General features: G+C 42.5%; 1 protein-coding gene across 1 annotated transcript in view; it reads right to left on the reverse strand.

Moving 5' to 3' along the window:
- LOC125484076 (WD repeat-containing protein 64-like) overlaps positions 1-25,670 on the reverse strand; it is a 143,223-nt gene that overhangs the window by 92,563 nt on the left and 24,990 nt on the right. The window contains exons 5-9 of the mRNA XM_048601346.1: positions 23,434-23,544; positions 18,191-18,405; positions 11,794-11,934; positions 6,018-6,097; positions 2,606-2,745 (exon numbers count right to left, since the gene is read on the reverse strand). Of these exons, the coding sequence (XP_048457303.1) occupies positions 2,606-2,745; positions 6,018-6,097; positions 11,794-11,934; positions 18,191-18,405; positions 23,434-23,544 (687 nt within the window). The remainder of the gene's footprint in view (positions 1-2,605; positions 2,746-6,017; positions 6,098-11,793; positions 11,935-18,190; positions 18,406-23,433; positions 23,545-25,670) is intronic.

A 25,670-nucleotide genomic window follows, 5' to 3' on the forward strand; every position in this document is an offset into this window, starting at 1 on the left:
GGATTCTCCAGCATCTGCAGTTCCTACTATCGCTGCATTTTAACTCAAGTGGGCGGCTCTCTAAGGTAAGATTGCCAGGCCACTCTATGCATCCTATATTGTTGTGGCTGCACTCTGCCCCCATCTCCTGGCTTACACCAAAGCTTCCCTTTGGCCACCACTTATTCATGTAGTACTCAACTAATCTGCGGACCCCTTCCCAGAATCCAAGGATGCAGCTTGAGAAACACCAACAAAGAACACCTGATGCAGTTATCCATGGAGTCTGGCCTTTCAGAGCCATTGGTATCCAAGTCATCATTGACCCAAATAACACATTAAATTGTTGTTTAACTATAGCATGGATTCCAAGTTATATAGGCTTGTACTTTTAAGACATTCACATGACATCACACAGTGTCACGTCCACCAGCCTCATCTTTAGTCATGCTGTTGTAATGGAATCAGTATAGTGTGATCAGTCAGTCTACTACATATAGGTATTGTGCAGTATTATCAGTAAGCACAGAATCCAGAATATGTGTATATGCCTGTGATACTATAGACATGTAAACAATGTTGTTAACAAACTCCAAGACTTCCAACTCAACAAGTATCCAGCTCTCTATGGTATATCCTATGCAGACCCATTATAGAAAACCACAAACTGCATCAATAATGCCTGCCATCATCCATGTATGAATCATCCAACAACCAGTAATGAGAAAGAGAGATCATTTGAATCCTGTCACATGACACTGGATGATCTACAAAACATTCATGTTAGCCTTGTGAGAAACAATGGTTTCTAAGCAATCTGTCATGATTTCCAGGAAATTGCTGTATTTGCACATGAATTGCAAATTAAACTCATAGTAGGAAAAATATGGTTGGTACATAATAGTGCAAGCACAATTTTACATTCCTTTTTGAGATTTACTGTCCTGCAATACCAAACAGTTTCTTTGGCTCAGGTATGTAAAATTTAAATTGTGCACTCTTGTTCCTATATTACAGCATTCTAATTGTTAAAAAGCTGTGTTTCTCTTTCCTTTCTGTCTTTCTCAAACAATTCAATTTTTCAGTTATTCTTTTTGTTTCTCTTCCTCTACTGACCTGATTTATACCATTTTCTTCTTCATTCTTTAAACTTTTTAATCCCTTAATTCTCAGTGAAACCATTGTTTTCTCAGGTCGTACAAATCTAATTAAAAGCATGTATGCTGCAGGAAATTCTGAAACATTGGGCTGAATTGGCAAAGGAGATGAGGAATTGCAAAATCATGCAGGGAATTCTGTGAGGCTGACTCCATAACACATTTCCACCTTCAGGTATTTATGGCACAGTAGTCCACCAATTAAGCTCCTTAAGGTCCAAGAAACAGTAAAGCATCCAGGTGACTGGAGCAGGAGCCACAATTCAAACTGGGAGGTGCCACTCCAAGAGTGGGCTGCAACTTTGTCAATACCCTGTAACAGGTGAAGGGGTGTCTTTCTCCCTCCTGTCCAAAGCCTTTGGCCCTTTTGTGCCTAGTGGACAGAAATGGAAGAAGCCTCAAACCAACCCCAGTTTTTCTTTATTCACATGGGGAACATGGGCGTTGCTGGCTGGCCAGCATTTAGTGCCCGTTCTTAGCTGCCCTTGAACTAAATGGTTTGGATCATCTGAGAAGAAAACACTTCTCCAGATAGACGGTGAGAAAGACAGAGAGAAAAAAGAGAGAGATTTTTAACTTTTTTTTAGAAAAAGCTTTACTGTTTGTCTGCTTTAATTTGAATCATTACAAGTTAAAGAGGACTATATGACTTGTATTAATTTACTGTTCACTGTCCATGTAATAGACATGACAGGTGGTTGTGACACAACAAATATAATGCTTTTGCATTTTATTGATAACATTTCAAATAGTGAAAGGGAAATATATTCTGAAATGTTTGCCTTTGCAAGGCATTAGTGTGAATTACTACTGATGAGTGAGAAAACAGAAAAGAAGCTGTAAATAGACAACAGAACAATCAATATCTGGAAAGAGAGAAAGGTATGTTGTGATGGTTCAGAAATGCACCTTTTATTAGACTCAAGGCTAAAAGATAAACAGCCCTTTTGTACAGGTGAACGAACAAGAATAAAAAGGTAGAAACATAACCATACACCAATCATGTATATCAAAACAGGAACTCATAAGCAACAGATAAGGAATAACTTATATGTGTACAGTGCCTTTCTGGACAGTAATTACAAAGCACTTCACAATTCGATCTATAGTTACCATTGTAATGTATGGAAACATGACTAGTTTGTGCACAGCAAGATCTCATAAACAAAAATGATTTGGATTTGTTATGATGTTGCTAGCTGAGTAATCAATATTGGCCTGACAGCAGAGGCACGAACTCTATTTATTCCATTTGAGAGAGTAGCTGAGACCCCGGTTTAAAGTTTCATCCAAAAAAAAATGTATTTCACACATAATAATTTCACAATAATCTTCAGTGCTTCACTAGAATGTGGTTCTAAGGTCCTGGATATTCATGCAACTACTTCCATTCTATTTACTAACTTGTATATAAATACACAATTGGCAACAGCTATTCAAAACAAGAATAAAATGAAACAATCACTTACCCCTTCTGTTGACAGGCTAATGATATGTTGATCTGCTTCATTGATTACTACATCAGTAATGATGCAGTTGTGGCCATGCATCAATGCCTTTGGTTTGGAGAACATACTAGGATTCCAAAGGCGGAGAATTTTATCTTCTCCTAGACATGAAATGTGAGAAGTTCAAACTCTGAATTGTACATGCTTGAGTTTAAAACTTATTTGAGCAGGGACACAGAGGAAAATTCCAATGTGGTATGCTTATTTGATGGTCCCTCCTCCAGCAAGACAAGCAATGTGCATATTGGTAAGATATACGGGTGAACACTTGGTGCTAAGCTGCCAATTCCACAGCTGTGCTTTGAGTGCAAGAGCCTCCTTGCACACAAGTTAATGTAAAAATAAGTGAATTGGTATGTTGACTAATTCTCTTGCATTTTTGAATTGCAGTTATTGCTTCACTGAGTAGCCACTTTTGACTTTTTACAAAATAATGCTCATCCAAAACTCTGCTGCCTGTATCCTAACTTGCACCACGTTATGTTTTACTCATCAGCCCTGCACTCCCTTATTAGCTTCTGGTCCAGAAATACAGCAATTCAAATTTTGTTCTTAAGATTATAGCATTGGAAAAGTCAGTTTAGCATACAATTGATAAAACATGCATTTTACATGAACGTTGCTGAAAAAGATACATATTGTCAAAGCTTTTTATCTTGTATTCATCAGGGCAATTTCAATGAATACCAATGTAAAGGAAAAACAAAGTTGATACTATATGAGAGTACTGACAAGGCATTGCCCTGAGAAGTGAATGTCTTCTACCTATTACACAAACGAGTAATGTTGTAAATGAATTTCAGTCTCAGTGTGATGCTAAGTATATCAACCACACATCATAACAACTGACTGATTGAATGAAAATGCATATTTCTTCAACTGTTTGAAACAGGCAAGATACTGACCGTACCCAACCAGGCTGAGGCAGCAAAATATCAAAGACAGTGTCATACAACATAAATGTTGTTATTTTGGTACTTTTTTCTAATTATCCTGATGAGTGCAACTCAGAAATCTGGAACAAAATGCATCTTTTCTCAAGAATACTTAAAGCTCTGTACTACCGACTGACTATATTAAATTTTATGGGACGGAATGCTTTGCGAGCACAGGAGACTAGCTGAGGCTGAGCAAAATGTTACAGTTGTAAAGAATGCAAGTTGCTCAACTGCAATCACTGATTTTACAATACCTTCTGAGACGTAAAATGTTTGTAAATGTAATAAGGATATTAGATTTGCTTTGGACATGACGGACGCGGGAAAATATGCATGCACCGTCCTCAGGTCCTGCTGTGGGGGGTGATGCAAATGTAGGACTTTCTCTTCCCGAACTAGCAGTGGAGGCCCATGTCACCAGACTGTGCCAACCATGTCCAAGGTTGCCACCCAGGTTTGAGCAGTCTCAGCCGTCTGGAAGAATGCACAGCGCTGCATGAAGAAAGTCAATGACCATTTCTACTCTGCCATGGTAAGTGACACCATCTTCTCGTCGATATTTCACACTCACTATTTCTCTGTGACTGGGCCACTTCTAACAAGGCTCATGCTCTACCACTCTCAATATTACATGTCACACCTTCTCCCACTCGTTCTCACCTACCCAACACCACTAAGCCTGCATGCCGTCTGCGCTGCCTTTCCACTCGATACCTCTCCACATGCACCAAAAGTAACAGCCGTGATACACACTTTCATCTCCTAAAATACCTGCCTCTCTCTCATTCCAGGAGGACAACAGCCCCAAAAGAGCATAAAAAGTCAAGACTGATGGTTAGCTGCCCAATATTCAGCTACTCACCTGTCATGTAAACAAACAGCGAAATTCACGGCTGAGCTTGGAGAAACTTGGAAAGATTGAATAGCCTAGGTCTTTTCACGGGGTGGGAGAGTCCAAAACTAGACGACATAGGTTTAAGGTGAAAGCGGAAAGATTTAAAAGGGACCCAAGGGTCAGCTTTTTCACACAGAGGGTGGTGTGTGAATGGAATGAGCTGCCAGAGGAAGTTGTGGAGGCTCGTTCAGTAACAACATTTAAAAGGCATCTGTATGGGGATATGAATAATAAGGGCTTGGGGAGATATGGGCCAAATGCTGGCAAATGGGCCTAGATTAATTTACGATATCTGTCTGCATGGACAAGTTGGTCCGAAGGGTCTGTTTCTATACTGTACAGCTCTATGAATCTATGTAGAGTGGATAGATTCTCTGAATGCCCGGAGCAGGCTCTGGACTGGTACCACAGGCTGCCCTTGACTTAATGTGTCAGGAACCCTTGACCAAAGGCTATCCCCCTTGACTTGACTGAGGACTGCTGACAAGCGTGACAAACTTCATAGCTTTGCACTAAATGGCAAGGCAAGATAGCAATAATATGGGCTTTTTATCTCTGGCTGAGGTGCCAAAGTGTACAAAGGAAAGGCAAGGTAATACAAGGTAGGATGCTGTGAGCACCTGGGTAGACTTCACAGTAAGTGAGCACTAAGAAAGTGAGAACAGCACAAAGAAGCAGCCAGTCCATGAGCTGGGTACGTCTCTCTGACGATACAGTATCCTTGCTGTAGCTTTACGATGATAGCTGCCAATGCAAGCAGAGATGCAGCACTGAAGTGCAGAAGCATCCTAAAGTTAATCAGAGATGTGCCATTCGGGTTCTAAGAGGCTGGTACATACCAAGTGCCAACGTCTATGGATATGGAGTGCATGTGGTTGGTTCTATGGAGTCTGCCCTGAGATGTTGATGCCCAGTGTCAAACATGGAGTTTGTTTGGAGCAAGTGGCAAGCTGAATCTGCCAGGAGCTCACTTAGGTTCCCTTGATGAGTTTTTCCCTATGTTAAGCTTGTTTGGCTACTTTGGTAAGGTGTAAGGCTCAATATTAATCCTTGTCGATTGACAACTCAGTGCTTGCCATGCTGCTTTCGAAAACCATAAAAATTGGGCCTTGCTGCACTTGTTACTCAGACCCATAAAGGATATTTTCATTTTCCAAATGTGACATAACTGCTTTGCATTTTGATAATTATGGCTTATTATTTCAACTTCCAATATTTGCAATTTATTCTTCTTTTCATCTTTATTTGTGCAAGAACTGTCTCACTTTTGCATCTTAACATGTACAGAGGCAAAGTGAAAATAAAATGTGGGCTTAAAATGCTGAACAGCAACAAGTTCAGGGCACAGAAATTTCTAAGCAAGGAAACATCTAACGAATGCAAGATTGTAATTTTTGTCAGTCAACTATTCCAAGCCACAACTGACGTTGATCAAGTTGACAAAGTGTGCATAATTCTTTAGATCATAAGCTATAAGAGTGCACCAATATGTTTATGAAGCAGTAAAGAACTTCAGAAGAAAATTTAATTTTCAACTTACCTCCTGTAACAACGGTATTTGCTTTCACACAGTAATCAAATGCATTAACACCCCTTGGGATTGAAACTGTTCTAATTGGCCTGCAGTCAGAGATGAAGAATATGTCAACAGAATAGCACTGCCATGCAATTTACAAAGCCATAACAAATGCAAGTGTTTTGTTTTGTAGTTGAGCATATTTATCCCATAATAAATGCCACATGGGGTTGAATTTAATACTCCTTTTGACCTGTAATGGGGTTAGCGGCAGGGGTACATTTAATTGGGAAGAGGTATGCCTCCTCCACCCCAATTAAGAACACAGTTGGAAAACCCGGTTTCAGCTTTCCTGCTCAATGCTAACTGATGCCCTTAAGTAGACAATTAGTGCTCACTTCAAGAGTCTCAATCGCTGCCAGTATGAGGAAGACTTGGAATGTGGGAAGCGCAAAAAGTAAACCCTATTAGGGTTACTTCCGGAGATTCCTTGTTCAAAGTCATTAAGCTCCTGGTCAAAGGACCAGGCATGAGAAAAGATAAGCCCCCTACCTCACTTACCTCACAAACTCTCCCTACTTTCTGCCATCATTCACCTTCATCAGTGGGTCCATCAGTGATTCTGGGCAGATGTAGTGCTAGAAGTAGTCACCAACTCCCCTGTGGTGCACTGCAGGGCAGCTTCTGATCAGCCACCACCGCTTGGCAGACTGGATAAACTCCTCCAAGGTCTTTAATCTCAGGGAAGACCTGTTACTACCCGGCTATGTGCCTGATAGGTACTTGATTCAGTGTGTTTTTCCAAAAAAAGACATTGCCAGGCAGTTACCAGCTCTCCAACAGGTGAGTGAGACCCTGTCACCTATTCTAAATAGAATCTGTTCACTTCCTAGCCTTGTGTTAGACCTTTTATCTTGAAGCTGACAGGATTGATGCAATCCTGCTACCTTATAATTTCCTCACCTTAGTTGTGGGTTCTGACATAACAATCTGTTGACAACATCCTGCATGTATACAGCCCACAGAAGCCACAGTTTTAGAAGTTTCATCCTTTGTTCTAAGCCCTACAATCTTCAGAGGTCTCAGTGTTCGCTCATTTCAGACCTCAGCTACGTAGGCCCCACATTCTGGAATTCCCTTCCATAATCTCACTTAGTAGACTTAGGACTTAAGAACATAAATAGGCCATTTGGCCCATCGAGTGTGCTCTGCCATTCAATTATAATCATGGTTGATCTGATAATCCTCAACTGCACATAACTATGGATTCCTTTACTGATTTAAAAACCTGTCTATCGCAACCTTAAATATACTTAACAACACCTCAGTAGCACTGTGTAGTACAGATGCACTATCCTCTGGGAAAAGAAATTCCTCCTCATCACTGTCATAAATGAATGCACCCTTACTCCAAAATTATGTCCTTTGTTCCACAAGGGATAACAACCTTTCAGCGTCTACTCCATCAAGCACTTAAGAATTTTATATGTCTAAATAATATTACCCCTCATTCTTCAAAACACCAATGAGTTCAGGCCCAATCTATTAACCTCTCCTCATGAAATTGCTCCATGCCCAGAATCAACCCAGTGAACCTTCTCTGGACTGTCTCCAATGCCAGTACATTTTTCCTTAGATAAATGGACCAATTATTCACAACATTCTAGGTACGGTTTAACTAGTGCTTTGTGCTGTTTTACCAAAATTTCCCTATTTTCATACTCCATTCTCTTGGAAATAAAGACCAATTTTGCATTTGCCTTTCAGTTTATGTGCTGAACTTGTATATACTTTTTATGATTTATGCATGAGGACCCCCAGATCCTTTGTGTGGTGTAGCTTTCTGCAGCATTTCTCAATTTAAATTATATTCAGCCTCTTTATTATTCCTGCCAAAGTGTATAACCACACATTTTTCCATATCCTATTCCATCTGCCAAGTTTTTGTTCACTCATTTAACCTGTTCATATCCCTCTGTGACACTTTGTGTTATCCTTAACACTTGCCTTCCCACCCCTTTTTGTGTTATCTGTAAACTTGATGATAATACATTCATTGCCTTCATCCGAGTCATTAATATATATTGTAAAGCATTGATCCCTGTGGCACTCCACTAGTTACAGGGTGACATGCCAAAAATGCCACCCCTTATCCTAACTTTCTGTCTTCACTTAGGTAGCCAAGCCAGATTTACAACCCATGACGACCACCATCTAGAAGGATAAGGGGAGCAGATACATGGGAAAACCACCAACTGCAGGTTCCGCTCCAAGCTACTCACCATCCTGACTTGGAAATGCACTGCTGCTGTTTCAGTGTCACTGGATCAAAAACATGGAACTCCCCCCAATGGCATTGTAGATCTACCTGCAGCACATGGACTGAAGCAACTGCAGAATGTAGCTCACCACCACCAGCTCAAAGTGGATGGACAATAAATGCTGGCCAAGCCAGCAATGCCCACATCCCACAAATGATAAAGTGAAGTGCTGAGAATTGTCTCAGTATGCTTTACAATGAAGGAAAGTGTATGCTGAGTGTAGAGAAGTGATTGGCAACAAGGAGGCAATAGACCAGGAGAGTCACTGAGGGGCAGAATTTTGAGATTATTTTAATATACGGGAGGAGTTGTCATAAAGGGTGAAATGCTTAGGGAATTCCAGAGGGCAGAAACATGCTATTTGATAAGGTATATCCCAGAGCTGGGAATGGAGGAAGCAAAGGGTAATCATAAATACGTGCTAGGTCAGTAGTTGCAGCCAAAATCATAAATTAGGAAATTAAGATAGGCTTAGGGAGAGTAGTTAGCAATAGCTGGCATCAAGCATTGAGGGGAATGTGATATGATAACCATGGAAGCCATAGGCTGCTTATACTTTTCATAAAAGAACCAAGTGCCATATCTAAATAAGTACATTTTTATAAGTTACTTTGTTAGCTTACATATAAAGATGGATAATGCCTGTAAGTTTGATTTTCCTTATTACGGCTGACAGTGTTGTCAGGTGCCTCAGTTCAGGTGCTAACGTTGCAATTGGTATTAGATTTGTTTTCTTGCACATCTACTTGTATTAGCAGTCTTTTTAGAAACTAATATCTGGGATTGAGGCTGTAGACATGCTTGCTGAGCTGGTGGGTTTGGTTGCAAACATTGCATCACCCCGCTAGTTAACATCGTCAGTGTGCCTCAAGGGAAGCTTCCGAGTTCTCTCCCGCTTGTTATTTATATGCCTTGGTTTGCTGGGGTGGTTGGTATTACTCCCGGCTTTGTTTCTCAATGGTTTGTACACAGGGTCTAATTCAATGTGTTTGTTGATGGAGTTCCGGTTGGAATACCAGTTCTACCATTATGTCCGGGAAAAGTAGTCGGTTGTTGTTCTCTTCTTTGTTTGCAAATTGACAACCAACTACCCTTCCTGGAGATAATGGTAGAACACAATAACAATGTGGAACTCCAGACTAGTGTATATAGAAAGACTACACATACGGACCATATACTCAATTACACCAGCAACCACCCCAAAGCCCACAAACGGAGCTGCATCAGGACACTACTTAAGTGAACCATAACACATTGCAGCAACCCGGAACTATGCAAAGCAGAACAGGAACACTTATACAGAATATTCAAAAGAAATGGATACCCGAAAAGCACAATCCACCATTATAAATAACAAGCGGGACACAACACTGATGCTTCACTGGAGGCGCACTGATGGTGTTACTTAGCAGGGTGATGAAACGTTTGCAACCAAACCCACCAGCTCGGCGAGCATGTCTACAACCTCATCCACAACCTGAGCTACAAATCTTCTCGAAAACTTTAATATCTGGGACTGTTTAATTGATCATTCTTAAACCCATCTATAAAAATATTGTGCAAATATTGAGAGAGTAGGCTAAAATAATTGTTTTGGGTGGGATACCAAATCCTTTTAAAGCAAGTCTTTGAATAATTATTTTTGGTTCATAGGAGTCTTTCTACGCCTTTTTTGTCTGTTTTAACTGAATTTGGGGAGAGTTTCATATCATTTATAAATTTAAAAAAATCTTTTTTTTAGCTGCAGCTGTACTCTATTATTTTCCCTGGCTGCAGAGTAATTAGGAGAGGTGGGAATATTGTAGGAACTATTGCTGAGGCTCAAGCAACATCAAGAGAAGGAGCTGCAAAAAGAAGTCTTACAGAATGTCTGAGGTAACAAGGTGTAGAGCTGAAGAAGAGTCCAGACCTGAAACGTCAGCTTTCCTGCTCCTCTGATGCTGCTTGTCCTGCTGTGTTCATCCAGCTCTACACCTTGTTACCTCAGATTCTCCAGCATCTGCAGTTCCCACTATCTTTTACAGAATGTCTGCCTGTCAAGCTTACAAAATCCCTAAATTTCAATGCCACAGGCTCCAGCTGCAACCGGGGACATAAACAACACCGAATCAGTTTGCTCTCCATGGTGTCAACATCTAGGATACCTTCTTCACAAGATGCAGAACAAGACAGAATCTTTGGAGTTGCACATACTCCGAAGAAATTTTAACCCCAAATTGTCTAGTTTTGAAGGCTTTTCAAGAGATGATGGAACAGAGGAAGTAACTATGCGTGAAGAATTTAAAAATCCCACCAAAAATCAATGAATGGATACAAATCAATATCTGCAACATGAAAGAAGAAAATGGTGCATACAAGTTAAAATTTAATGCAGTAGCTAGAATACATAAAAAGGTCAGTTATAATTTTTACAACTGAACAATTAATGATCTGATCATAGAATGTGCTAATCCCACAGTCTAATAAATCAGGGGATGTGTAATAAGTCAGAAACTTTGTACATAAAAAATATTACTGCATAAAATGTCTTTTACAAAGATACTTTTTTTTAAAAAGTGCTGACAATTATGAGGACATTTCTGTCAGTTCTGAGAACTTTGCCTTATCTAGGAAAATAGTACAAGCTATTACAATACAATTGGAAAATTAAAAAAGTACTTGCATTCATATAGTACCTTTCATGATCTCAGTACATCCAAATGTACAGATTTTTCAAATGTTTCAAGCTATTTTGAAAAGGGCATTGTTATTGTGCAAGACAAAAACAAGAAAGGCAAATTACTGATATGTAAAAATGTGGGAAGGTGTTTATTCCTTTACTTTCAGCAGATATTTTTTCTTAGCTCGCATAAATTTGCAACCATTGAGCTTTTCTCTTGCACAAGACCCTACCTGTATAGATGCTAACATTTCTTTTAACAATAGCATTATCCTAATTAAATTCACATAACCTTTGACAGTTGAGGTCCTACTGCAGTATAAGCAGTGGCATCTGTTTTGTAAAGAGAATTTTGTGGTTTGCATGCCAAAAATATTGATCATGTCAGGCCCTTCAATGGAGTTTCTGCAACATCTTCAAAGCCTTCAAGTGCTGCCCCAAACAAATGGCATGGCATGCAGGAGGCTATTGGAATGTGGTGTGGGCTGCTGACTCTTTGTCTATACCCAGAAAAACCGTACTTCCAGTCCTAGGGTCTGATTGTATTAGCCAGGTCGCTGGGAATGTTTACTCGAAAAGAGAATAATGGTCAAAGAGGGTGCTGAGTTAACACCTCTTATCCTAAGTTAGATGCATTTCTGAAAAATCTTGACATATTGAAGCATTTTCATGAGATCACGAAACAGGCTTAACTCTGAGAAGAAGGCCACGTCTATGTCCGTAATTTGACAGGTGTCGACACATTTTAACAAAACGTGCAGTTACATAATTCTACACAGGGTTAAATTTACAGCTTTGTGCATAAATGCTTGCAACTCACTGACAATCTCCAAGCTTGCGTATGTCATCCAGGACCAGTGAGTGTACGCTGTCTGGAGAACAGCATGCAAAACAGTTCAAATGTGCAAAGTACTTCACTTTCAACACCCAGCCATTGTGCAGTTTCCGACGCAGAATGGGGCTGGAAAAGAAAAATTATAACTGAAGGATACTCTGCAATTTAGAAAAGTTATTGCTCTTCAAATTTATGATGATGGCACTTTTATTTATCTTATGAATCAGACAGTTACTTTAAGCATTGGGTCTTAATCAGAAAATTCAAGTTCCAGCTCAGAAGCTCACGTGTAAAATCTAGGTAAACAGTCAGTCCAGCTGCAGTTGAGTTGCAGGTGTCAGCTTTTGGATAATATATTAAAAAAAGGTTATGCCTACCCTCCCAGAAGGATATAAAGCATCTAATTGTTTTAGAGAAGATCATGGTAGCTTTCCCTGATGTCTTCACCAATATTATTGCCTCAAAATATAGCACAAAAGTAGATTTTCTGGTTGCTGTGTTATATGTAAGCTGACTTTTCCCAATTGACTCATGGGACCTGGGCTTCACTAGCTGGCCATTATCCATTGCCCATCCTCAGTTGCCCTTAAGTTGCCTTCTTGAGCCGCCACAATCTATGTACTGTCAGTTGACCCACAATGCCCTAAGGAAGGGAATTCCAGGATTTTGAACCAGCTCTAGTGAAGGAACAGTAATTTATTTCCAAATCAGGATGGTGATTGGCTTGGAGGGGAAATTGCAAGTGGTGGCATTGCCATGCATCTGCTGCCCTTGTCCTTCTGGATGGAAGGGATAACGGGTTTCGACAAAGCTGTCAAAGGATCATCGATGAATTTCTGCAGTGCATCTTGTAGATATGTTCCGCTGCTACTGAGCATCAATGGTCGAGGGACTGGATGCTTGTGGATATGGTGCTAATCAAGTGGGCTGCTTTTTGCTGGGTGGTGTCAAGCTTCTTCAGTGTTGTTGGAGCTGCACCCACCCTGTCAAGTGGGGTGTATTCCAGCACACTGCTGATTTGTGCTTTGTAGATGGTGGACAGGCTTTGAGGAGTCAGGAGGTGTGTTATTCACCACAATATTCCTACCCTCTGACCTGCTCTTGTAGTCACTGTATTTATGTGGTGAGCCCAGTTGAGATTCTGCTCAATGGCAACCCCAAAGATGTTGCCAGCAGGGAATTCAGTGATGGTTCAGGGGTGGTGGTTAGATTGTCTCTCATTGGAGATGGCCATTGCCTGGCATTTGTGTGGTGTGAATGTTACTTGCCACTTGTCAGCTCAAGCCTGGATATTATCTGGATTTTGCTGCTTTTGAACATGGGCTCTGTCAGTAACTGAGGAATCACGAATGGTGCTGAACGTTGTGAGGTCATCAACAAACTTTCCCACTTCTGACCTTGTGATGAAGGGCAGGTCATTTATGCAGCAGCTGAAGATGGTTTGGCCAAGGACACTACCCTGAGGAACTCTGCAGAGATGCCAGGCTGTAATAAGGTAAGGAGCTGTGTGGCCCTAGCGGAACTCAAACTGGGCATCAGTGAGCAGATTGTTGCTGAGCAGGTGCTGTTTGATAGTTCTATTGATGACACATTCCATCACTTTAATGATGATTGAGTGTAGACTGGTAGTTGGCCGGGTTGAATTTGTCCTGTTTTTTGTGTACAGGACATACCTGGGCAATTTTCCACATTATTAGAATGATGCCACCGCTGTAACTGTGTTGGAAGAGATTGTCTCGGGGGTTGGGGGGCAAGTTCTGGAGCACAAATTTTAAGTACTATTGCTGGAATGTTGTCAGGGCCAATAGCCTTTGCGCTATCCTGTGCCCCCAACCTTGGTATCACGTGAAGTGAATCAAATTGACTGAAGACTAGTATCTGTAATTCTGGGGACCACTGGAGGTGGCCGAGGTGGGTCATCCACTTGGCACTTCTGGCTGAAGATTGCTGTGAATGCTTCATCCTTATGTTTTGTACTGTTGTCTTTGGCTCTTCCTTCATTGAAGATGGGGATAGTTGTGGAGCCTCCTCCTCCAGTGAGTTATTTAATTGTTTACCATCGTTCACTATTGGATGTGCCAGAGTAGGCCATTCAACTCCTCGAGCCCGTTTTACCATTCAATGAGATCATGGCTGATGTATGACGTAACTCTGTTCCTGCCTTTGGCCCATATCTTTTAAAAGCTTTACTTAAACAAAAATCTATCTCAGTTTAAAATTAATAATTGATCCAGCATGCCACGTGGAGAAGAGAGCTCCAAACATCTACTGCCCTTTCTCAGTCGAAGTGCTTCTTAGCATCATCCCTTAATGATGTGGCTCTTATTCTCAGATGATGCCATTAGTTCTAGAGTCCCCACACAGTGAAAATAATTTACCTTTATATAACCTGTATTTTCCTGTTAATATCTTGAAGTCTTTGAGCAAATCACACCTTAGCATTCTAAATTCTAGAGAAAACAAGCCTAATTTGTATAATCTCCCCTAATAATTTAACCCCTGAAGTCCAGGTATTATTCTTGTAAACCCATATTGTACTCGCTCCACAGCCAATATATCCTTCCTAAGGTCTGGTGCACAGATTTGCTCATTGTTAAGTCAAATGTGGTTTAACCAATGTTTAGTGTAACTGCAGCATAACTTCTGCAACCTTATGCTCCAGTCTTCTAGATATAAAGGGACCTGAGGAACAATTTTATCACACATAGGGTAGTGCGTCTATGGAATGAGCTGTCTCTGGAAGTGGCAGAGGCAAGTACAATTAAACATTTAAAAGTCATTTGTACAGCTATATGGATAGGAAATGGGACTCGTTCAGTTAAGGAAACCTGGTTGGCATAAGAACGAGTTAGGTCAAAGAGTCTGAGATAACAAGGTGTAGAGCTGGATGAACACAGCAGGCCAAGCAGCTTTAGAGGAGCAGAAAAGCTGACGTTGCGGGTCGAGACCCTTCTGGGATGGGCAAGAAATGCTGGCCAGCCAGCGATGCCCACATCCCACGAAATGAATTTTAAAAATGACTTTATGGCTTTATAAAGGCAAGCTTTCCGTGAGCTTTCTTGATTACTTTCTGCATCTGTTTGTGACATTTTAAAGATCTGTACACCTGAACCCCCAAGTCACTTTGGACAGCCACTGTATTTAATTTCATGCCATCTAGAAAGCACCTTGATCTATCCTTTCTCAGTCTAGAATGGAATATCTCCACCTGTTTACATTGAACTCCATCTGCCAGTTTTGTCCATTCACTTAGTCTATCAATATCCCTTTGAAATTTTATTCTATCATGTGCACTGCCTACAATGCCACCTAACTTTGTGTTATTAGCAAATTTGGATATATGACTTTCTATGCCTTTATCCAATTCATTAATAAATAATGTGACTAATTGAGGCCTTTGTACAGATCCTTATGGGACACCACAAGTCACGTCCTGCCAATTTGAGTACCTACCCATTATCCCTATTTTCTGTCACCTGCCACACAACCAATTTCCCAGCCATGTCAGTAATTTGCCCTTAATTCCATGGGCTTCTCCATTAGTTCACAATCTCTTGTGTGGTTAGGGTTAGGGTTAGGGTTTATCAAATGCCTTCTGGAAGCCCATGTACACAATATCCATTGACATTCACCTGTCCACTACTTCACTCATCTCTTCAAAACATTCAATAAGGTGTGTTAGGCATGAATCCATGCTGATAAGTTATGTCTTGTAACATGTATTTAAAATCAACACTTGAGATGTTGCAGTTAAAAAAAAAGTTTGACTTTTTCAGGGATTTAGCAATTGCCAGCAGCTAAACCACCATTTCAGACAAACAAAAACTATCTAAACACAAAATAAAAACCAAAAGAACTGCGGATGCTGTAAATCGGGAACAAAAACAAAGTTGCTGGAAAAGCTCAGCAGGTCTGGCAGCATCTGTGAAGGAGAAAACAGACTTAACGTTTCAGGTCCGGTGACCCTTCCTCAGAACTGATGGTGGCTGGGAAAATGTCAGTTTATATGCAGAAAATAGGGAGGTGGGTGGGGTAGGGAGTAAACGATAGATAGAGCCCAAAGAGAGAGAAAGACAGTTGGACAGACAAAGGAGTTGCTAACGATCAGGCTGGGAGGGTGAGTAGTTGTTAATGGGGACTGTTAGTGACTAACAACAGGGGGTGTGTAATGGCAGGCTATGTGGTAACAAGGCCTGGTGTGTGGGGTGGGAGGCTGGGACATGGGAGAGTTTAGGCCCTAAAATTATTGAACTCAATATTGAGTCCAGAGGGCTGTAGGGTCCCCAAGTGGAAAATGAGGTGTTGTTCCTCCAGCTTGCATTGGGCTTCACTGTAACACTGTAGCAAGCCAGAGACAGAGATGTTGGCCAGGGAGCAGGGTGGTGCATTGAAGTGGCAGACAACAGGTAGTTCAGGGTCTTTTTTGCGAGCAGAACGTAGATGTTCCGTGAAGCGATTGCCAAGTCTACACTTCGTTTCCGCAATGTCGAGGAGACCACATTATGAGCAGCGAATGCAGTAGACTAGATTCTGGGAAGTGCAGGTGAAGTGTTGCTTCACCTGGAAGGTATGTTTGGGCCCTTGGATACTGGGGAGGGAGGAGGTAAATGGGCAGGTGTTACACCTTTGCCGGTTACAGGGGAAGGTGCCGTAGGGCTGTGGGGCGGTGTTGGGGGTGAAGGAAGTGTGGACCAGGGTGTCCCAGAGGGAACACTCCCTGCAGAAGATGGACAAGGGAGGGGAGGGGAATATGTGTCCGGTGGTGGCATCTTGCTGGAGGTGGTGGAAATGGAGTCTGATGATCTTCGGGATGTGGATGCTGGTGGGATGGTAGGTGAGGATAAGGGGAACCCTATTGCTGTTTGCGGGAGGGAAGAGAAGGGGTGAGGGCAGAAGTGCGGGAGATGGGTCGGACCTGGTTGAGGGCCCTGTTGACAACGGAGCTGGGGAATCCTTGGTTGAGGAAGAAGGTGGACATTTCAGAGGCTCCCTTGTCGAAGTTGGCCTCATCTGAACATATGCGACGGAGACGGAGGAACTGAGAGAATGGGATGGAGTCTTTACAGGAAGTGGGATGTGAGGATGTATAGTCCAGGTAGCTGTGGGAGTCAGTGGGTTTGTAGTGGATATTAGTGGCCAGTCTATCCCCAGAAATGGAAACAGAAATGTCAAGGAAGGGAAGGGAGGAGTCAGAGATAGACCAGGTGAAAGTGACGGCATGGTGGAAATTGGAGGTGAAATTGATGAAGTTTTCCAATTCCAGACGAGAGAGGGAAGCAGCACTGATGATATCATCGATGTATCGGAGAAAGAGTTGTGGATGGGGGCCGGAATAGGACTGGAACAAGGAATGTTCCACGTACCCCACGAAGAGACAGGCATAACTAGGGCCCATGTGGGTACTCACGGCAACCCCTCTTATCTGAAGAAAATGAGAGAAGTTGAAAGAGAAGTTGTTGAGGGTGAGGACAAGCTCGGCCAAGCGGAGGAGGATGGTGGTGGGTGGGGATGGTTCCGATCTTTACTCCAGGAAGAAGCAGAGAGCCCTAAGACCCTCCTGGTGGGGAATGGATGTGTAAAGGGATTGCACATCCATGGTAAAGAGGAGGTGGCTCGAACCGGTAAACTGGAAGTTTTGAAACCGGCGTAAGGCGTCAGATGAATCATGGATGTATGTGGGTAGGGATTGGACCAGGGGGGAGAAGACTGAGTCAAGGTAGGAAGAGATGAGTTCTGTGAGGCATGAGCATGCTGAAACAATGGGTCTACCTGGACAGTCCTGTTTGTGGATTTTTGGCAGGAGGTAGAAACGAGCTGTGCGGGGTTGGGGGACTATTAGCTTGGAAGCGGAGGGGGCGAGATCACTGGATGAAATGAGATCCGTAACCGTAGTGGATACAATGGCCTGATGTGCCATGGTGGGGTCATGGTCCAGGGGAAGGTAGGAGGAGGTATCCGAGAGCTGGTGCTCAGCCTCTGCAAGGCAGAGGTCAGTACGCCAGACTACAACAGCACCACCCTTATCAGCAGGCTTGATGACAAAGTCAGGGTTAGATCTGAGTGCACGGAGTGCAGTCAGTTCGGAGGAAGATAGGTTGGGTTTGGTGAGAGGGGCAGTGAAATTGAGGTGACTAATGTCACGGCGACAGTTCTCAATGAAAAGATCGAATGCAGGTAAAAGACTGGAGGGAGGGGTCCAGGTGAAGGGAGAGTGTTGCAGTTGGGTAAAGGGGTCTGCGGGACGGGCTGTGGACTCTTGTCCAAGGACATGAGCATGGAGGCGAAGACAGCGGAAGAAGAGATCAGTGTCATGTCATGCCTGAAATTCGTTAAGGTGGGGACGCAGAGGAATAAAACTATCTAAATATATGTGACTACCTACCGACGAAGGAGACGTGGATCCAAGGCCTGGGATTGCAAAGCATCACTTTCCATGGATTTCTGGAAGTTGAGGTCATCACTTCCCACAATTATTCGATTCAAAAACCCAGCATCATCACCAATCAGCATGCAATCTTCATCTGTATACTCAGGCAGGTTTACCGTACAGATACAGAGCATAATGTTTTTCATAGGTTTAAGGGTCAAAAAATTAGTCTGTTGGAAAATGTAAATATCAGTTAAAAGCTGTTCAGTCAGTTTCTATATTTACTAGAGATGGAAAAGGACAATTTAGCATTTGACAAATGTGTTAATATATAACAATGAGAATTTTACATCTAAAAGGTACAAGGAGACAAAGTAGGCCAATAAGGACACACGTGGCGAATGAGTGGTACTTGACACATGGTCTATGTAGCAGAGTCTTGGACAGGCAAGTGAATTTCTGAAACAGATGAGATGATGCAGGGAAAGATGAGAGCAATGTTACAGAAGTGAATGCAGCCAATATTTCTGTTGAAAATGCCATGGGGCTGGAAACAAGGTGTCATGGTTATTTGTATGTGATCTGGTGTAGCTGAGAGACAATTGTCAGAAGGGAAACACAAACTAATGGTAATGGTAACAAAAATGATAGTCGGGAGGTGAGGGTAAGCGGTAAAGATTGTAACATCTGTTCTGGTAACATTAGACTATAAACTCCTTAGGCATTTTGGCCTGGTCTGCCCTTTAGGTAAAAGAAAATTACGTCTCATTCGACCCAAATTTGACACGCTCACAATCCACCAACTTATTCAGAGTGGGCCTCATATATTAGATGGACAGATGTTGATTACACAAATGTCAATTATGAGTATTGCAATATTGTTAGGATGTGATTTTTATCAGTTTTCTCCTGTTTCTTTATCATAACTTTAGTGGAAAACCACTGGAAATGCAGAAAATTAAGTAAACAGCATTTAAATACTGTTTTCAGGGTTTCTTCAGCCCCTCCATTAATGTTATGGCAGACAAGCTAAAGAAGCCTGCATAAATTCACTCCATGACTCCACTGCGTAACTAATTAGAAAAACATAGTTCATTGTTTGATATGGGTAAAGACTAAAGGCAATCTGTTAGCTAAGTGAAAGGTGATATCCTGAAATGTGCTGAAGTCTGCAAGAGATATTTAGATGATTACTTAATATCAACAATGCTCTTCACATCTGCCCAAGGTGGATACTGGTTCAGTTAGTAGGAAGGGTGTAATGGCCAAGGTTGGTGGGTAGGCAGCATAAATTGTTACAAACCCACTGTTTGTGGGTTTGTTGTAGTGTGGTGCTGTTGTAGTGTGGTGCACTGATCTTTACCTTGCAGAGGATCAAATCCAGCTCTTGGACACTTGCTCCTACCTCCCCCTGGACGATGATCCCACATCAGAACATCAAGCCATTGTTGCCAGGACTGTCACTGACCTCGTTACTTCCGGAGATCATCCCCTCACTGCCTCCAACCTTATAGTCTCCCAACCCCGGAAAGCCCCCTTCTACATCCTTCCCAAAATCCACAAACCAGACTGCCCCGGTAGGCCTAACACATCAGTCTGTTCCTGCCCCACTGAGCTCATTTCCTCCTACTTTGACTCCATCCTCTCTCCATTTGTCCAGACTGTGCCTACCTACATCCACGATTCCTCTGAAGTTCTCCACCATATTGACAATTTCCAGTTCCCTGGCCCTAACTGCCTCCTGTTCATCATGGATGTCCAATCCCTCTATACCTCCATTCCCCACCAGATGGCCTGAGAGCTCTCGGCTTCTTCCTTGACCAGAGCCCTGAACAATCCCCATTCACCACAAATCTCCTCTGCCTGGTTCAACTTTTCTCTCACTGAACAATTTCTGTTTTAATTCATCTCACTTCTGCCAAGTCAAAGGAGTGGCTATGGGTACCTGCATGGGTCCCAATGATGCCTGCCTCTTTATGAGGTATGTGGAACAACCCTTGCTCCAGTCCTTCACTGGCCCCTTCCCACAACTCTTTTTTCCGTACATTGATGATTGTTTCGGTGCTGCTTCATGCTCCTGCCAAGACCTTGAGAAATTTGTTCATTTTGCTTCCAATTTCCACCGCTCTATAACTTTCACATCGTCCATTTCTGAAACTTCTCTTCCTTTCCTTTCACCTTTCTGTCTCCATTTCGGGGAATAAACTGTCCACTACAAAGCCACTGACTCCCATGGCTACCTTCGCTACAGCTCCTCACATCCCACATCCTGTAAGGACTCCATCCCATTTTCCCAGTTCCTTCGCCCACGTCATATCTGATTGAATGAGACCACCTTCCAAAACAGCACTGCTGACATATCTTGCTTCTACCATTACCATGGTTTCCCACCCACTGTGGTTGTCAGGGGCCCTCAACTGCATCCTATCACCCGTGCTTCCACCCTTGTCCCTTCCCATCACTCACAATAGTGTGATCAGGTTCCCCTTGTCCTCACTTTTCATCCCACCAGCCTCTGCATTCAAAGGATCATTCTCCGTCATTTCAGGCAACTCCAGCAGAATGCATCCACCAAACACATCTTCCCTTCATTCCCCATGTCTGCACTTTGCAGGGATCATTCCCTCCGGGACACCCTAGTCCATTCATCAACCACGAAGCCCACCCCACTTCCTACAGTACCTTCCCATATAACCGCAGAAGGTGCAACACTTGCCCCTTCATCTCCTCCCTGCTCACCATCTAAGGGCCTAACCAGTCTATCCAAGTGAAGCAGCATTTAACCTGTACCTCCTCCAATCTTGTGTATTGTATTCGCTGCACCCAATGTGGAGAAACCAAACGCAGACTGGGTGACTGCTTTGCAGAACATCTCCAGTCTGTGCACAAGCATGACCCTGACCTTCCCATAGCCAGTCATTTTAACGCAGCGTCCTGCTCACATGCCCATGTGTCTGGCTTTGGCATGCTTTAGTGTTCCAGTGAATACCAGACCAAACTGGAAGAACATCATCTCATCTTCAGACTGGGCAATTTACAACCTTTTGGCCTTAATACTGAGTTCACTACCTTCAAATTGGGAACCAACTCCTAATCCATCTCTTTCTTTTAGCTTTACTTGTTACCCTCTCCGTCACCTGCCCTCTCTCCTCTCCCCCCATTCCAGTGTGACTGTCTGCTCATTCTAGTCTGGCAGTTAGACACACCATTTTTCTGCCGTTCTCACATTCTGATCACATAATCTGAACTATTAACATCCTTTCTCCCCCAGCAATCCAACCCTTCTCCCCCACTATAGCATAAATGCTGGTCCCTCCACACTTCACTTCAGCTCTGATGAAGAGTCATCTCGAAACGTTAGCTTGCTCTCTCTCCATTGATGCTGTCTGACCTGCTGTGATCTCTAGCATTTGTTTTTAGTACTGATTCCAGTATCTGCAGTAATTTGCTCCTAAATTGATATTATATTGTGGTGGGGCTATAAGGGGCTGTGGATGGGTAGAGAGCAAGAATTAACATGAATGGGCACTGAGTTGGCATGCGGGTTACAGGCATGGGTGGAGGAATGAGTTGGTATTGGAGTCACGAGGAAATCATGGGGATGGCATGGAGCGTCACTGAGGACAGGGGTGGTAGTTTGGAAATAGCAAGGGCTGGCCAGTCTCAAATTTAATAAAACAACTGGTTCAAATTTTGAGGGAACTGAGATGGACCTTTTAACCGAATCATCTCAGCATCTGGCTGCCCTTGTGTTTGCTTCTGATCTGCTCTCTCAGGATGACGCAACAGACTGGAGCCTGGACCTGAAATCCCCATTGCTGCAACGGTGAAGGATAATACTTGGGTATGAGGGGTATTTTTTATTGAAATTTCTTGACTACCACTACCCACTTCATTAGGGGAAATCTTGTCCCACATCAATAATAAGGTTCACTTTACAATGGAAATTAGTACTTGTAATGTCTATTTCCATGCTCTTTCCTGTATCAAATAATACTCCTACCAAGTATTTATTGAATTATATCTTCATTGTCTTAGCCTCAATAATCACATGTGAAAATGCATTCTATATTCTAATGAAGGTTCACGTGGGACAAAAAGATAATACCTTCCCAATGTTCCCAGTGTTCATTCCATGCTCATGCTCACTTGCTACAGATTCAGCAAGTGGAAATAAATTTTCACTATTTCTAAATTCAAATGTGTTAATGCTTCTGTTAGATATGCTCTTAACCTTCTCTGCTCCAGGAGGCACTACTTGTCAGATATGATCATAAATACGTCCTTTTATCAATAATATTACTGTGGTGAACCTAGGATACAATCCTGACTGGCTGCCACATCCTATCTTTATTACAATTTCTCTACAATTCATGATCCTTTCTTGTTTTTGTACTTAATGCCCTTGTGTCTATAAAAATAGAATTTCATTCGTCCCTTGAGCAGTCCTTATACTTCCAATCTTATAGTTAGATGTCTGTGCATCCATACATTTGGATCTTTTCAATCTTTTAGGCCACTGAGAATTTCTTTTTTGTTGGACTTACGGCTTTTCTCTGTCCTTTTGCTTAATATAAACCAGTGATATATTTCCTTGTCATATTATGTGCGTTAACAATGCCTGAAGAGCAGGAAAACATTCTACTATGAAGGAATTGGGCCAGAAAGTCATTCAGGTTTCCTCACAGCTTCATGAAATCCACTGAATTCCCATGAGCCTGATTTGTATATGTTTCCCATTTGCTGCACCGTCCATAGTTCTAAACTTGTAAAAGCTCTCTGGATAACCGGTTGAACTTTACATCATGAAATGTCTACCAAAGTTAGCTCAGGCAGATAGAAGTTTGCTGACACAAAACAGCCTTGAGATCCTGAACAAAGATTTCTGGAAAACTACTTTCTAAAGACATTTTTCTTCCAGTCTGTCCACAGATTCAGAGACTCGGCTCCCACAAGGTTAAACCAGCACCGTATGTTCAAAACACCATCACACACTCAACCACTTATCCATAATCAGGTTTTCTATGTGGCAGATAAAACCCTGAGGGTATCTAATTGTGTGTCATCTTTAATATGGGAGCTGAAGGAAGCAGTAAAAGATACTCGCTATAAGAGTAGGATGGATAGAATTAATAGCTCTACTTGTAGTTGGTACTAGTACATGCACATTGAGTCAAGACATGCCTTGTGTATTGTTTCCTCTAGGATTCTTCAAACAACTGAATACTCCATACAATGCGCAATACAATAAAGTTTACCTGGTTTTTAGTCTTTGGTTTATGATCCCAGATAACAATACTCGTTTCAGTAACAGCTACAACTCGTTTTAACTGGCTAAGGTAATCACAGCCAGTCAGTTGGGAAATATCCTACAAGAAAGTGAACAAACGAATAATATATCTACAAACAACCATGATCGAAAGTCAACAAATCACAATGATTACTCATTTGTCACCACAGAACACAATCTTTTTTTCCTAAATTAATCAGAATTCAAAAAAAAAACACTTTTTGGACAAGCTAATCTGAAAATAACCAACAGCATAATTATTATTTAAGTGCTCAATGAATTGAAATCCAGATGTTCAACCTTGCTTCAGCAGTAACACTCTTGGCTCAGAGTCAGGTTGTTGTCATAAAAAGTAAAAACTGATGTTCTGACCTGCTCAGTTGGATATAAACCTATGATATTCAATGAAGAGGAGGGGAGATCAGCCAACTCAGCCCTCAAGCAACACTAATGAAAGAGTTGTTATTAGCATAAAAGCATTAATGGGACCTTGCCATGTACAAATTTGCTGGTGCCATTGCATCGCTAAACTGTGGATGCTTCCAAACAGCAGGCGAGTCCCAGATGGGCAGAGGAAGCACTTCACAAATACCCTTAAGGTTTCACTGGTGAAGTGTGGCATTTCCACAGACATCTGGGAATCACTGACCCAAGACCATCCAAAGTGGGAGAAGGAGCATCTGGGAAGGCGTCGAGCACCTCAAGACTTGCCATTGGGAAAACATGGAAGCCAGGCAAAAACAGCAAAAGGAGCACACTACCACATCAACGCCCCACTCACCCCTTCCTGTGACCACCACAAACCTCAAGTGTAACATAGCCTTTTCTAGCTTTGTCAGTCTGTATAGCCACCTACAGACTCGCCCAGACAGTAGAAGAGATTTGTCCTTGACTGAGAGGGACCGTCGATGATGATGATGAAACTGTGGATGTCCAACAGTGCATCTGGCTGCAAGGTACTAAATTGGGCTTACTTCTCAATAAATACCACCAGTGCACAGCATCTCCAATGATAGATCTTATCTCTGTCATGGACCTTTAGCCACAAGTTCCTTCCTCCTGCTCTTGCTGCCCCTCAAGAGACAGAATCTCTGATAGGAGGAGCATCTCCTTTGTTATTGGAGGAGCAGTTATGGGGCCAGTTCCCCAGTATAGGGATTTTAACCAGGTCGGAGCCACTCTGGAGTTGTGGTGGTGATGGGATGGGGGGGAGGGGGATTTGTGGGGGAATGTGATTCAACGTGCTGGAGAGAAATGACTGCCCGTTGCTGCTGGACCTGTCTTTCAGGCAGGGAGTTGGGCTTTGTTGGAGGCGGGGACATGGTGAAATGGTGCTGGGAGCCAGGAGCTTTGGGAGTTTGGGTTCAGGGAGGCAGTGTGTACCGCATATGAGTTTCAGTCGGCTCAGGGAGGGTGTGTCCAGTTTGTCCAAGATCTAAGCTGTCGGCAATGGAGTCTGCATGTGTTTGGCACAAGTTTCAGCTAGTCAGGATTGGACGTGTTGGATTTTTGGAACTGCTGGCAATAATCCACCTGATGCTGCTTTGACATTGCTTTTGAGACTCAAGTGAATGCATTATTTGATTTGTCTTCTACCTCCGGCAAATGAGCATTGACAAACTTGAAGATTGAGCATTGAATATGTAGGGCATGGCTACAATCACACTGCATCTTGGGTATCCATCTACAACTTTCTCTTATGTTCTTTTTGAACTGTAACTTAAAATTGGCATTTATTCCTTTTTTATAATTTAAATGATAATTTACTCTCATCATTGGTTACATCTTCACAGTTGATATGAGCCTCCGTATACCACAGAAACAAATTCAGAAATTGCTGGAAAAGCTCAGCAGATCTGGCAGCATCCGTGGAGAGAAATCAGAGATAATGTTTCAGGTTGAGTGACCCTTCCTAACCAGGGGTGGGACAGGCATTGTCAGGACCTGGAGGGAAGGGGTGGTGTTGGTTACAGGGAGAGGGGAGCATCATATCCCAGGGACGGGGAATCTTGGATCCTGGGGAAGAAGTTTATGGCAGTTGTCATGGCAGGGTTGGGTGGGCAGAGTGAGAGAAATGTCATACCCACGAGGGAGAATGCGGTTTTCATTTCATAGAGATGGAGTATGTGTTTGATCAGGGTCCAGGGGTGCAAGAGGTCTGGCAGAGGTATAGTTGTAGGTAAGTGTGTGGTTAAGTTGGGGGTC

The sequence above is a fragment of the Rhincodon typus genome, chromosome 9 (genome assembly GCF_021869965.1).
Source record: "Rhincodon typus isolate 14 chromosome 9, sRhiTyp1.1, whole genome shotgun sequence".
Taxonomy (NCBI): domain Eukaryota; kingdom Metazoa; phylum Chordata; class Chondrichthyes; order Orectolobiformes; family Rhincodontidae; genus Rhincodon; species Rhincodon typus.